This window comes from Lissotriton vulgaris, chromosome 5, assembly GCF_964263255.1.
Source record: "Lissotriton vulgaris chromosome 5, aLisVul1.2, whole genome shotgun sequence".
NCBI classification, from domain to species: Eukaryota; Metazoa; Chordata; class Amphibia; order Caudata; family Salamandridae; genus Lissotriton; species Lissotriton vulgaris.
Genome location: NC_141693.1, coordinates 733,883,851 through 733,898,826, shown reverse-complemented (window position 1 = coordinate 733,898,826; position 14,976 = coordinate 733,883,851). Strand labels below are relative to the sequence as shown.

The 14,976-nt window shown below is 48.2% G+C and overlaps 1 protein-coding gene across 1 annotated transcript in view; it reads left to right on the top strand.

Annotated features, from left to right (window-relative positions):
- Positions 1 to 598: 598 nt before the first annotated feature.
- THAP3 (THAP domain containing 3) overlaps positions 599 to 14,976 on the top strand; it is a 203,295-nt gene continuing 188,917 nt past the window's right edge. The window contains exon 1 of the mRNA XM_086922164.1: positions 599 to 840. Coding sequence (XP_086778290.1) covers positions 725 to 840 — 116 coding nt within the window. The 5' untranslated portion in view covers positions 599 to 724. The remainder of the gene's footprint in view (positions 841 to 14,976) is intronic.

Below are 14,976 nucleotides of genomic sequence, written 5' to 3'. Positions count from 1 at the left end.
TACATTATGTGAATTTTTATAGCATTATTTTTGCCAGTTTTGTCTACTTTACTTCTACCTTACCAACAAGCTAGTACTTTACCTGCTCTCCACACCCGATTTGAGACTTACCCCACCCAGAATTAAAGAATTAAAGAATTAAAGCATCAGCATGTGTTGTGGCAGATCTTTCAATTTCTGGCTGGTGCAACCTTTACCGCAGAAAAATACCGGCCATCTGTCCACGTTTTAAAGAGTCTACAAATAAGTCCCGGTATATGAAATTGGCGGTATTTACTTTTTAACATGCCGATTCTGCCTTTACTTTTATTATCGGTCAAGGGGCAGCTATAAAACATACTTTAAAGTGTTTTCTTCGAACATTCACTTTTTTATTTAAGTATTTCCTGATCAATCGAAAAAATACCAGATTGTTGTTTCTGTTTTTTAAAGTAATGATGACGGCTGAGTCTGCCTGAGTACAAATCGCGCAGGCATTGCTGGCGGCCATGTTGGGGACGTCCTGCACCCGGCCACCTCTAACTACGCATGTATGGAAGCATAGTATCCTGTTGCGGCGGCCATGTTGAGGTCAGCTCTCCCGTCGCTTTGTGTAGGATATTGGACTAAGGCTACTCCTCCGATTGCATGGAGCATTGAACTTGACGACCTTAACATGGCCGCTGTTTCGAGATAATGAAACGCCCACCGGCGCATTCGTGTGTTTTAGGTACGGGGAGGGGGTATGCGGCCATTTTTGTTGGGGGCAACAAGCAGGCTGGATAAGATGCCCAAGTCGTGTTCAGTGCCCTACTGCAAGAGCAGATATAGCATCAACAACAAGGAGGTAACCTTTCACAGGTAAGAACCCAGAACAGTTACATATCAACCTTCAGTGTTTTAGACGTGCCCTTTTTGGAAGCGAATTCACTCAGGGTCCAGCTGTCTAGAGTGAAAGCCATAAATATGTAATAACTCTAAATTACCCTTTTATAATGCATCTGTCCAATCATTTGTGCTTCCATTTTTGCAACATAAAATTCACAAACCTGTCATTTTTGTCAAAACTTTCACTTTCAAATTGAAAATGGTAGTGCTTCACGAGTTTAAATAATTGTTTTTTGTCCTGGCTCTAAATAGTAAGGCATCAGCTTTATGCACTTAAATTGTTATTGTTAATTGTCATTTGTACGTAACAGTTTGCCATTCGCATCTCTCATTGACTCTGTTATGCTATACAAATTCAATAAATAATAACCAGTGTGCCACTTCAACATTACTTATTTTCCCAGATTTAATATATAAGCTAATTCAGAGTATGCATGTACCCTTCTTAGGCTTCTCCCCCTTATTGATGTCCCCATGCCTGTTTTATCTTAATTTTTGTGAATGAATACACGTTTGACTCACTCTTTTTTGTTTTTGTTTTTGTTTTTCAAGCAATCCTTTAGGTTATTTAACCATAATGTCTGTTTTGAAAGCTTTAGATTATATGCCTCTGATCATCTGAACAGTGTTCTTTTTGTTGCCATTTTTAATTTTTGCCACATGCTTCATCCTAGCAGTTTATTCATTTAAGCAACCCTCTTAAGAATTGAAACTTCAGTGGTAATCTGAACAGATGTTAAGAATCTTACTGAATATGACAGTTCATATCTTTACTTACTATTTTCTGATTTGACAAAATTGCCTTTGGGTACTAATTTCGAAGCAGCATAGCCATCATTCAAAAGTTTTTAAAGATACAAGTAAAGGTTAGCTGACATAAGATAGAACAATCAATCAATCAATCATATCATTTGTAGAGCGCACTACTTACCCGTGAGGGTCTCAAGGCGCTGGGGGGTGGGGAATGCTGCTACTGCTCGAAAAGCCAGGTCTTGAGGAGTCTTCTGAAGGTCAGCAGGTCTTGGGTCTGCCGTAGGTGGATGGGGAGGGTGTTCCAGGTCTTGGCGGCGAGGTGGGAGAACGATCTGCTCTTTGGATGCAGGGGACTGTGGCGAGGGTGTGGTCGGCGGAGTGGGAGTGTAGAAGCTGAGTCGTCTGTTGAGGTACGCTGGTATGTTGCTCTGGAGTGCCTTGTGTTTTTGTGGGTCAGGAGCTTGAAGGTTTTCCTCTTCTTTACAGGAAGCCAGTTTAGGTCTCTTAGGTGAGGTGTGATGTGGCTGCGGCGGGGGATGTCAAGGATCAGGCGTGCAGAGGCGTTATGGATGCGTTGAAGCCGTCTCAGGAGTTTGGCCGTGGCTCCTACATAGGGGGCGTTCCCGTAGTCCAACCTGCTGCTGACAAGGGCCTGGGTGACTGACCGTTTTTCTCGTTTCGGTGGGGATCCATTTGTAGATCATGCAGAGGGTGTTGAAGCAGTAGGAAGAGACAGCGTTGACCTGCTTAGTCATGGAGAGGGTGGAGTCGAGGATGACCCCTAGGTTGCGTGCGTGGTCGGTGGGTGTTGGAGCTGTTCCCAGTGCGGTCGGCCACCAGGAGTCATCCCACGCAGAGGGGGTGGATCCGAGGATGAGGACCTCCGCCTTGTCCGAGTTTAGCTTCAGTCGGCTGTTCCTCATGCATTCGGCGACGGCCTTCATTCCTTTGTGGAGGTTGGTTTTGGCAGTGTGGGGGTCCTTGGTGAGGGAGAGGATCAGCTGGGTGTCCTCGGAGTAGGAAACTATATTGAGGTTGTGCAGTTGGGCGACGTGGGCGAGTTGGTCCAGTAGATGTTAAACAGCGTTGGGCTGAGGGAGGAACCCTGGGGTACCCCGCAGATGATCTCAGTGGCTTCGTAGCGGAAGGGGGAGGAAGGCGGACGCTCTGTGTTCTGCCAGAGAGGAAGGAGGTGGTCCAGTACAGGGCCCGGCGTCGTGGAGGCGTGTTCGTAGTGTGTGGTGGCATACTGCCTCAAAGGCAGCTGACAGGTCCAGGAGGATGAGGGCTGCTGTATCTCCGTTGTCAAGCAGGGTCCTGATGTCGTCGATGGCGGTGATGAGGGTAGTCTTGGTGCTGTGGTTGCTGAGGAACCCGGACTGGGAAGGGTCCAGAATTCTGTTTTCCTTGAGGTAGCGGGTCAGTTATTTGTTAACGTCTTCTCGATGACCTTCGCCAGGAACTGGAGCAGGGAGATGGGTCGGAAGTTTTTGAGGGCCTTGGGGTCCGCCTTGGGTTTCTTGAGTAAGGCGTTGATCTCGGCATGCTTCCAGCTCTCCGGGAAGGTTGCTGTCTCAAAGGAGATGTTGATGACTTTCCAGAGATGGGGTGCGATGGCTGTGCTGGCTTTGTTGAAGATGTGGTGTGGGCATGGGTCTGACGGAGATCCGTAGTGGATGGTGTTCATGATCTTGATGGTGTCGTCGTCGTTGATGTTGGTCCAGTAGAGCAGGGGGTAGGTGCGGATGGTGATCGTGGGGGCGGGGGTCTCAGTGGTTGTCGGGGCATTCGTGGCGTTGAAGCTGTTGTGGATGTCTGCGATCTTGCGGTGGAAGAAGGTGGCCAGCAAGTCCCACAGGTCTTGCGAAGGTGGGATGTCGTTGGTGTTGGAGCTGGGGTTGGGGAGTTCTTTCATGATGTTGAAGAGCTCTTTGCTGTTGTGCGCGTTGTTGTCTAGGCGGTCTTTGAAGGACAAGACACTTTAAGACGCTTTAAGACGTTTAATTATACTACTGTTTGTCCATACATGCAATTAGATGCAATTCAAATCCTATAAAGACTGAGTTTTAGATATGCATGTAAATCACCTCCAATTGTCTTACTACAAAGGACATTGGATGACACTGTATAGACATATTTAGACAATCAGCAATTAAAAGGAGGAAAGAGCACAGAAATAATCTCCGCATTGAAGAGGGTGATATGTAACAAAATACAATCTCCAATATCAAAAGAGCTGTTAAAAAATAGTGAACACCCCAAAAATGAAACCACAGTCATTAACCCTGTAATCATGCGCCAACGACGCAGGCGAAGTAAAGACATGGGGAGCAGGAGATATGATAATTGGAACAAATTAATCATAAATCAGTGAGTGTAGGCACTGAAGTTTCAAACATAAACATATCCCTTTATCTTTATGTACACACTTCTGTTCACAGTGTTCATTTTTATCAGCCTGTAGTTGGATAATAATTTTAGACTAGACCAAATGCAGGGGCAACCAAACCCACTGTGTACCTCCAGGTTAGTCCACACAGTCAGGCCTCACGATTTTTCAAACACCATGTTTTTGCCCCATTTTAGATCATCAGTTTAGCAGGGAACAAGTGAGATTCTTTCACATAAAAGGTAAGAAGTCCTTTTTCAAAGCCTGCAGTTTTGGTTTACAAGTCACAGTTACCAACACAAATACAAACATGCACATTGGTTCTTCTCACCATCAAGTTGGATTTCTATGCTCCCGACCTGGTAATGCGCATGAGTTTACTTGGGTTCAGCAAGAGCAATTCCTCTAGCTACTTTATTGTGATTTTATTGTATGAAGTGGTGTATAGCTATGTGATTGTTTTATGTGGCCCTCTTTTGAGAGCCAAAAACATAATAAAATAAACTTGAAACTTGAAAACTAAACCCTAGCTACTCTCCTACATTTAAGACCTTTGGTGTAATATATCCCCAAATTCTGATCCCCAGAGTCTGTTGGGACTACTAGTTTCTGGAGTCTGATTTTGGTGACCCTGTCCACATTTTCCAAATGATCCAACATGATGTGAGATAGAGGCAAGTGCAAGCCTTTCAAATCACTTTTATCACTGAACCACTACTCCTTTAGGGGTTCCACCTCACATTCTGTAAAGCAAAGATCTCTTTAATGTCCTCCATAGTCTCTTCCAGGCAGCGCATCTTCAGTTCTATATGTCTGTGATTTGTCTTGCAGTTCTTTTAGCATAGACATGATCATGAGCTCCCCATGTGAGGGACTAGGCTTAGTCTTCTCTGGTAAATCGTGTCTTTTGGGAGTAGTAGTCCTCTTTCAACTGGTGGGAATTACTTGCTATCTTTTGGAATAAGTAAATTAATGAGCAGATGTCCCTAATATAAAAATGCAACCAAATAATAGTTTTATTAAAGACATGGTCAAGAAATAACAAAGTGAGTGCTTGTGAAGAACGTTCTTGGTGCTCTATTGAAGCGTGTTACATGTGTGAATAAAGAATGATCAATCAAACAGCATTTGTAAAGTGCAACACTGTCACCCCAAGGGGTATCTGGGTGATGTGCCTGCGCCGAAGAGCCATGTCTTGAGTCTCTTTCTGAAGTCTGCCAGCGAGGGTGTTGTACGGAGCTTGAGGGCAAGGTCGTTCAAGGACTTGGCAGCGATGTAGGAGAAGGAGCGTCCACCGCAGAGGCTGCAACAGTTGCGGGGAGTGTGTGTGCGAGGGCGAATGAAGAAAAGGGCAGGTGTCTAGCAGGTTGGTGGAAGTTCAGTTGATTGTTAGTAGACAGGTCCCAGGATGTGGAGGGCTTTGTAGGCATGCTTGAGGATCTTGAACTGACATCTTTTCTGGATGGGGAGCCAGAAGAGGTCTCTCAGGTGGGGGGTGATGTGTGTTTGTTTGGGGAGGTCCAGGGTGAGTCTGGCTGCAGCGTTATGTATGGTCTGGAGCCTTCTGAAGAGCTGGGTGGAGATGTTGGTGTAGAGGGCCTTGCCGTAGATGAGGTGGCTGGTGACGAGGGCTTGGGTGATGATCTTTCTGGTGTTTGTTGAAATCCATCTGAAGATTCTGCAGAGCATGTGAAGTGTGTGGAAGCAGGAGGAGGCGACTGCTTTAAATTGTCGTTTCATGGTCAGTTGGCTGTCGAGGATGATACTGAGTTCGCGTGCGTGGTCGGTCAGTGTTGGTACGAGTTCTGCAGGCCACCATCTTTGGTCCCATGCAAAGGGGTTAATCCAGCGCAAAGTGTGCAAAAAGTTTGTCATAATATCTTATCATGCAAATACACAAACTAGGCCCATATACAATTTACACCTTACAGTGCATCATCACTTACACAAGGTCCTTCTATTAATCTTTGGTTGAGCTAATAGAGACCTGGACCTGAACGAATGTGGGGCAATCTCATTACAAGGACCTGGAATAAGAAATTGACAAACAAACACTACCTACTTCAAACATATCTTACACCAATGATGAAACACATGTCGCAAGACAAGAAATATGACTCAAAGAATGAGACAAAATTAGTAAAAATAGTTCAATGGAAAGATTTATCTAACTCTCTTTAGAATGGACAGTAAACGAGTAATACATGCATTTGCGGTTAGATTAATACATCAAATTAAGCACTTGCAGTCACAATTCACAATACAGCAGATAGTATACATTAATGGCTCGCCTGTGGAAGAGGGAGAGAAAGAGAATACAGGACAATACAATTCAATCTTGAATCATGCAAACCAAGTAAAGTGTTTGGTTCAGTCCGGCAGAACATGTAGCACCATTCTACAGATGGAGCCAGTAACCTTCAACCGAAAGGTATCACTTCTTAACTTTGCCAGCCGACAAAGTGTAGATCTCAAGTTCACTGTTAGGAAAGTTCAATTCAAAGTTTAGCATGAAAAAAAAGGATTCAGTCCTTCAGCCTGCCATGCAGGAAATAGGAAAATCAGCAAGCCGCTCTTTCTGACCCGCCCCTTCTTCGCAGGGCAATTATATCTTGAAATGTTCATAGTTTACACACACAAATGTTTCATTTGGCCGAATTGTCGTATGCTCATTGGTCCTTTCAATGGTCTGCTCATGGTGTGATCAATACATCTTCCAAAAATCCGGATGGTTAAGTAATTCATTTGAATATCATCTGATTTTTAAAGTTTATATGCAATAAACGTTCTCCTTCCCGTGGAAGTTCAAGAAACCTTCCTTTAGATCCTTTCTGTCGCAAAGTCAGGTACTCTTCATGGGTTTGATATCTATAGTTACAAAGTCTCTCCATTCACTGTCCGATAGGAAAAAAAAATCCTTTGTTAAAGAGTAACCAAAAAGTTCTCACAGCGTTTTAGGATGATCTTTTCAGTATAATTTTTTATATTTTTGCCCAGGAAACCAGGATATAAGATTTTGAGGCCTACATGATATATTAGCTGAATCACTGTCAAGTTATTTACTATGTTACTAAGTTCACACTTCTTAATAAAAATAATTTGCAATGCACTACATTTGAATTATTGCTATATAGTAATCAGGAAAACTTTTCATAGTCTTATGTTTTAAAGCACATTGTTTATGTGTAATTTCTAATGTTCACGTTTTCACTACACATCACGGAAATCATTTATTAATTTCATAACTGCAAAATACTTTACCATTTGTTATTTTGAATAATCTTGTGATTATTTAGCAATCTCTAAGCATTGGTACGCATATTTCATAGAAGTTTTCATCACATTACGTTTTATTCTGTATCTCGTTTTACTTTTATGTTATTCATTATTTTCTCTAAATCCCCCTTTATTATTCAGGATATTCTCCTCATCATTTCTTATAGTTGCAAAACATAAATCCAGGTTCTTTGAACACTCTGCATGCTTTTACGATGCAGTTGAATAGCTTCATGTTTATGTTTTATCTCATTGACCTATTAATGTTCTCTATTAGTCGTAAATACGGTTAGTAAAGAGAACTGCTAGAGCCTAACGTTTTTTTAACAATTTACGCTCCCATTAGTTTTTTTCCAGAAGAGCAGCACTTCGGTTTTGTCGGAGTGGAGTTGGAGGCAGTTGTCTCTCACCCATTCGGCTATGTTAGTCATGACGTTGCAGAAGTTGGTTTTGGCGTTGGAGGGGGTCCTCATCAGTTGAGTGTCATCTGTGTAGGAGATTGTTGAGTCCGTGGGATCTGACGACGTCAGCGAGGGGGGTTCATGGAGATGTTGAACAGGTTGTGGCTGAGGGATGATCCTTGTGGTAAGCCACATATGATGTCTTTGGATACGGAGGTGAAGGGAGGCAGTTAGATGCTTTGAGTGCATCCTGTATGCCTATGTCGTGGAGTCTTAGTTAATGAGGGTGTTGTGGGAGACTGTGTTAAATGCCACAGAGAGGGTGAAGAGAAATAGGGCCATGGTTTCTCCGAGGAGTGCTCTGATGTTGTCAGTGGTGGCGATCAACGTGGTCTCAGTGCTGTTGCTGGCACAGAATCCTGATTGAGAGGCATCCAGCAGGTGCTTTTATTCCAGGAATTTGCTGAGCTGCTGGTTGATGGCTTTCTCAAGAACTTTGGCCGGGTTGGGAAGCAGGGAGATCAAACAATAATTTTTGGTTTAAATTTGTTTTATTGGTTTCAGAGAAAAACAAATACATTGCATTGCAGTATTGAGTCCACAAGAGAATGCAAATGGCAGACTGAAGCTACCACTTTACAAAAAGTTGCACATAACCTGCAAGGGCTGTCAGGCCCCACAAATGTCCTCGTGTTGCATCGCCATGATGACTTGTGGATCTAGACAAGGCTCTCTTATGAACCCAAGCTAAGAGTAACAAAGCCGACAAACCCCCCCACCCCACCCAGTGTGCCAATGTGTGTGAGTTAGATGGAGCGTAAATGTGTGGAGTGCTCACAGTGCCTCCGCCTCGGATTCTGCTGTGGCATGGTTTGCATCTGTTAGGCGTAGTAGGCGGAGGTATCTCGGGCACGTTATTTCGTTGAATTCCTGGGATAAAAGTGTTAACAGTGGTTGCCAGATCGTGTGAAAGGTGGCCGCGGTCTGCGTGAGTGTGGCTTGAATGCGTTCCTTCCCTAGTGTGTACCAAAGTTTGTGCAACCAGCCTGTGTGAGTGGGCTGTGTGTTAGTCCTCCAAAAAGACAGGATGTGTTGGGAGGCTGCCTGCAAGGCCAGACCCATTTGTCGCCCCCTAATGGATTTCAGCAAGAAAGTGAGCGTGTTTGGAAGTCCTAGAATGGTGTAGGCTGGAAACCGTGGGATTTCGGTGTCAAGGGAGGTTTCTATGTCTTGAGGACAGACGTCCAATATGCCATGACCTCTTTGCAGTCCAATAGAAGGTGTGTCAGAGTGCCTATCTCACCACACCCCCTCCAACAGGTCGCACTTCGAGACGGGTTGCCCCAATGTAATCTAGCTGGGGTTAGGTACCAATATGTGGCTAGCTTCACGGCTGACTACCTACCCGCTGTGTTCCTAGCCATATGGTTGACCCTATAGTAAATTGACTGCCACTCCTGGGTCGTGAGCGTTCTCGCTAATTCCTCTTCCCATCGCTTCTGGACGGCCGATCGGTGTGTCTCGGACGGAGGAAAAAGCATCTGATAGAGATCCGTAATCAAACCACGGTCCGATTCTTTTGTAACTAGCCATTTTCAAGAACTGTCATTTGCTTACCAACTAAGGGATTAGTCTCTGGCTGCGTGAGCCAATGCTGGAGTTGGAAATATTGAAAGAGCTGTGGTGATTTGACTTCATAGAACTGTGACAGTTTGGAGAGTGGTAGGAAGCCCTCTAAGTCAAAGAGATGCCCTGCCGACCTACAGTTAGAGCCTCGCCATTGTGGAAACATGTGGGCGTCGGTAGCTGGAGGGAAGTCTGGGTTATCCAGTAGAGGAGTTAGCGGGGACAGGAATGATGCGAGTGCCCGCTTGCTAGCCACCGAGTCCCACACACCCAGTATTGTACGCGTAATGGGTGATTTCTGGAGGTAGCGCAGTCTGTGTGTGCGGCTGAGGAATGGTATTTTCCATAAGGAGGTCTGGGCCATAGCCCTGTCTTGGAAGAGCCACCTCTTCTCTGAATCGGGCCTGTACCATTCCACCAAATAACTTAGCTGTGCTGCTTGAAAGTATTGTTGCAAATTGGGAATCCCTAGGCCCCCCTCGTCTATCCCTCGAAAAGCTAATTGTCTGTTCTTACGCCGTCTCTTCCCCACCCAGATAAACTGCTGAATCGCCTCTTGCAGCGTCTTGTTAGTCCCGGCCGGAGGTAGCACTGGAATAGTCTGAAAGATATATAGTATCTTGGGGAGTGCCGACATTTTCACAGCCGCAATCCTCCCTAGCAAGGACAATGGTTGGTTCTGCCATCGCCTAAGATCGCTATGGATCTGTGATGTTACTTTGGCGTAGTTTAGGGCCACCGTTTGTTCCGTGGTCGGCGTGAGGACGATACCTAGGTAGGGGAGTTGCATCTGGACTAATAGTCCCCCTCCATATGTGGGTGCTCCGTGTTGTGTGTGGGCATTTTTACCAAGTGGTAATATCAGCGATTTTCCTTTATTCATATTGAGGACTGACACAATGCCTAAGGCCTCCACCTCTTCTAGAAAGGCCGGCACCGAGCGCCTAGGACTGTCAAGCGCCGCCAAAATGTCATCAGCGTAGAGGCCGATTTAGTGTGGCTCTCCGCCGAAGGTTATGCTGCGAATATTAGGGTTGTTGCTAGCAGCTCGATATAGAGCGCAAACAGGAGGGGTGAAAGTGGGCACCCCTGCCTGGTGCTTCGTTGGATTTCGAAGGGGCATGAGCTCAGTCCCTTGATACAGATCCTCGCCTGTGGATGATGGTAGCAGCTTGCAACCCACGCTCGAAAGCGTTCCCCAACGCCAAAGTGTATCTGAACCCTCTCGAGAAAACCCCAATCGACGCGATCAAACGCTTTCTCAGCGTCGATGGCCAGGAGCACAGAATCTGATTGTTGGAAATGGGTTTTGTCAATTAAGTGGAGGATGCGTTTGGTGTTGTCGCTGCATTGTCGAACGGGGATAAAGCCCGACTGGTCCGGGTCTATGATCCCCAGGAGACAAGGTCTGAGCCTTGAGGCTAGGACCCCCGTGAAAAGTTTGAGGTCGAGGTTAAGTAAGGAAATCGGCCGGTAAGCGGAGCACTGGGTGGTATCTTTGCCCGGCTTAGGCAGCACTATGATGTCAGCCTGTAGCATGTCAGGTGGGATAGAACCAGGGCCCTGGAATGAGTTTAAAAGTTTAGTGAGTTTAGTAAGAATCGGAGAGAGTATCAGACAATAAACCTTGTAAAAACCGGAGGAGAAGCCATCAGGCGGAGGAGAAGCCATTCAGGGGTTTGAGGCGGGAGATGGTGCTGACCACCTCCTCAATTCTGATAGGTGCATCTAAGGACTCTGCGTTTGCTGTGTTCAACGCGGTAGATGGCTGCACCGTGCAGGTAAGTTTCGGCACTATCTGCAGGTGTGGGATTTGCCTTGTAGAGAGATGCATAATAGTCCCTGAACGCCCCCGCTATTTGTGCCTCACCGTGGATCTCCTCCCCTTCCTTGTTGTGTAAGTTTAAAATTTTTGAGCGCTGGACCTTGGCCCGAAGTGCGCTCGCTAGGAAGCGTCCCGTTTTGTTCCCCCCCACGTAGTATGTGTGTCGCAGTCTGAGAGCAGCGTATTCGGCCCGATCGGTATCTAGACTTGCCAGTTGAGCTCTGGCGACCGTTAGCTGTTTCCAAATTCTTGGAGCTCCCGTACGACTGTGCACCCGTTCCAGTTCAACCACTTTGACCACTAGGGATTCCCGTTTGGTTTTGCGGTCTTTGACCTCCGCCGCCGAAATGCCTATTAGTTCACCCCTCACCACTGCCTTTAACCCCCCCCACACCGAGGCCACAGGCGTGTCCACCCTGTCATTAAGCTCGATATAATCAGTGATGCGTTTACAGAGTTGTTGGACTAACTCCTTACGTTGCAGGAGGGGTTCCCTCAACCTCCATCGACCAGGTGGTCTCTTGATGCGCGGGACTCGATACGTTATTTCCACGGCCTCCTGATCTGAAATGGCAGCCGGAGTGATATCCACATCCACTACCCGAGTCTCCAACTCAGAGGAGCCTATGAAGTGGTCTAGTCTGGCGTACGTGTGGTGCACTTGAGAATAAAAAGTGTAGTGCGAGGTCTCGGGGTCCTTAACTCGCCACGGGTCCCTCAACCCTCTCTGTGTCAACCACTCTTTCCCTGCCGCCGAAACGGCGCCTGGGTTGCCAAAGCGGTGGCCCGATCTGTCCTTTTCTTTATCCATCACCAAGTTGAGGCCCCCCCCATAAGTAGGAAGGAGTCGGGGAACGTAGGGCCTCCGACAAAGCATTTTTGATAAAGGGCTTCTGACTCGTGTTAGGGGCATAAAGGGATCCCACTGTCATTGTCATGCCTCCCACCGTGATGCTGTTGGCATAAAGTCTGCCTTTGATTTCCCCAACGTTATCTCCAAACCTGACCATGAAAATGTTTGGCATCCAGAATCCCGACCCCGCCTTTTTGTCAGGAGTTGAGGAGAAGAACTGTTTAGGGAACGCGCGGGACCTCATCCTTTGCCAATCTTTAGTGATTAAGTGAGTTTCTTGAAGTAAGCAGATCGCGGGGCCTGAGTTTTCTAAATATGACAGTTTAGCACTGTTGAACGTCACTCCGACTGATAAGTGGCGCCCCTCCTCCCCTAACCTAACCCCAACACCCCCTCCCCCACCACCCTGCGCCCTAACCCCAACATAGAGACTCCAATGTTGTTTCATAGTCCCAGGCCAGTAAACACGCAACACAGGCCTGTGGTGAAGTTATGTGAAGGAACGTGTGGCATTGGCGACCTGTCCTTCCCTCCGTCCACCCCCCGACCTGCATGGTTGTGATGCGAAAGAGACCCCTCGCCTAGCAAGGTCAGTCCGTTGCTGATGTGTCTCTGAACACCTCTTGGATGGCCGAGGCCTGGTTCTGAGAGACAGTGGCAGGATACGGTTTCATGTATGCTCTGGGTGATCATTTGCAGCCAACCCTTTGCCACCCACTCTGTGAAAGTCGCTGTGATAGTTCTTGTGAAGGTCCCTGCGAGGCTTCTTGCGAGGGGGATTCCTCGTTGAGCTCAATACCCAGCAGGGCGCAGGTGTCTTGTAGGGATTTCATCTGGTGCAGGGTCCCATTCCACTTAAAGATCAATCTGAAGGGATGGCCCATGAGTAGGGGACTCCCTTATCTCGCAAGAAGGTTGTGACTACTTTAAATGCTTTCCATTTGTGTAATGTGATGGCTGAAAGGTCCTGATAAAGTGCCACTGGTTGCCCCTCGTACTTGAGAGGTTGTTTCTGACGCGCCTCCTGAAGGATTCTCTCTTTTGAAGGAAAGTCGGGCATGAAGGCCAGGATGTCATGTGGGGGGGCAGGCACCCGGTGTGCACTCTGTCTATACGAATGTCAAAGTCCTTTGACTCCCCCAGGATCTCCCGGAACATCTCTTGTAGGAAGCCGGCAACACTCACCCCCTCTGCTTTAGATGGCACACCTCGAACCCTGATGTTGTTCCGTCTGGACCGGTTTTCGAGGTCCTCTGCATGCGCCTGCAGATCAACTTGTTCTCAGAGGCGGATGAGTTCTTGCTGGAGTTGTTCCACTTCTTCGCTCCTGGACTGTTCCGCCTCTTCGACAGCCGCCACCCGCTCACCCAAACCTTCTACGTCTCAGCGAAGTTCTCGATGCTCACCGGCCATTTCCTTCTTCAGTGTCTGAAAGTCCTCACGCAAGGAGTTGAATAGAGTTTCGCGGAAGGATTTGGTCATGGGTACCTCCCCTTCCCCCTGGTCCGTGAGTTGCTTAACCGCTGATGGAGAGTGGGGACCCTTGTCTCCCTTGGGAGGGCCCTTAAGGAGCATGTCGGTGAGCGTGCGCCTGCCACTTCTCCCTGCGCTAGCCATACTCCGTCGCCACCCACCAGCGAGTTCCGTTCCTGGCTGCTTGGGATCTCAGGGACCGGCCCTCGTGGCCGGGCCGCACGGGTGCAAGGTGCCCAGCTAGGACCACCTTCTGAGGGTGGTAAGGTGGACCGTTCCTCCACCAGGGAGCCTTGCCTCCGTAAGGGCAACGGGTGAACAGTCTCCTGTAGGCCCCCGCCCCTCTGGCTAGGTGTGGGTGGTTCCGACTCACTGGTATGTGCGTGGGCTGTAGTCCAGGGGGCCCCTTGTCTTTCCGGGCTTGTGAGGGTTGAACACCGGCTCTCCAGGCCTCCCACTCCGTGCCTCCCTTCGTTCACAGTTATGGCTAATGGGGCCTCTCTACCATAGAGCAGGTGCTTGTGTACGGTCGGGTCCCGGTGTAGCCTGCGTCCGGACCCCGAGGGATTATCAGCTCAGGGCCACCGGTGCCGCTCACTCTTTGGGGGTGGGGGGGACACCGGTGGCACACACATCAGACCTAGTCTGGCCTGCTGACTGCCTTGGCCTTCGGCCGCTTCTTTTGCTCTGAACAGGGTGACAGGCCCAGACGCCCGGACCTCGATATTCACGTCACCCTCGACAGGGACCCTCTGCGGCCGCCTGCCGTCCTCGCTGGCTGTTACTAATTCCCACTTCGGTGCCGGCCCGCACTTCTGGACTCCCGGGGCCGACAGGTGATAGATCTCATCCGGGCAGGGCAATTGCAGGGCTTCTCATGGGCTGTAGGCAACCTCTCTACTGCGCTGGGCTCACTCAGGCGCCATATTGCGGCGGCACCCCTCAGAGCCCAGCTCCGTGGTATGACGGCTTCCCGCTGTGTTTGCTTCAGCGCAATCGAGCTCCACGTTTCTCCGGTGCTCCCAGCTCTGATCCTGGCCAAAACGGCCCACAAGTGCTATGAAAAGTCCGGTATGGGGTACTCGGAACGGGGAGCCCCATGGTCTTGCTGCCTCTCAGGTCGCCATCTCGGCCACGCCCCCCAAACGATAAGTTTTTTAGGTCGTTTGGGTCAGCGGAGGCTTTTTTGGAAGGTGTCTGACGTCTGTGTGTTTCCATCTCTCCGAGAAGGTTGCTGTGGAGGGGGAGGTGTTGAAGGTGCTGGTGAGTTGCGTGCCTATAGGATTTGTTGTGAGGTTGTAGAGGTGGTGGGGGCAGGGGGCGGTGGGCGCCCCGGAGTGGATGGAAGACATGATGGGTGAGGGTGGTAAGCAGTGACCAGGTGGTGATGGTTTGGCTGGTGTTAGAGGGGATGAGGGTGGCAGTTAGAAGTTGACATTGTTATATATGTTGGTGATCTTGCTGTCAAAGTAGTCTGCGAGAGTGTCGCAGAGTTCTTGGGATGGGTGGATGT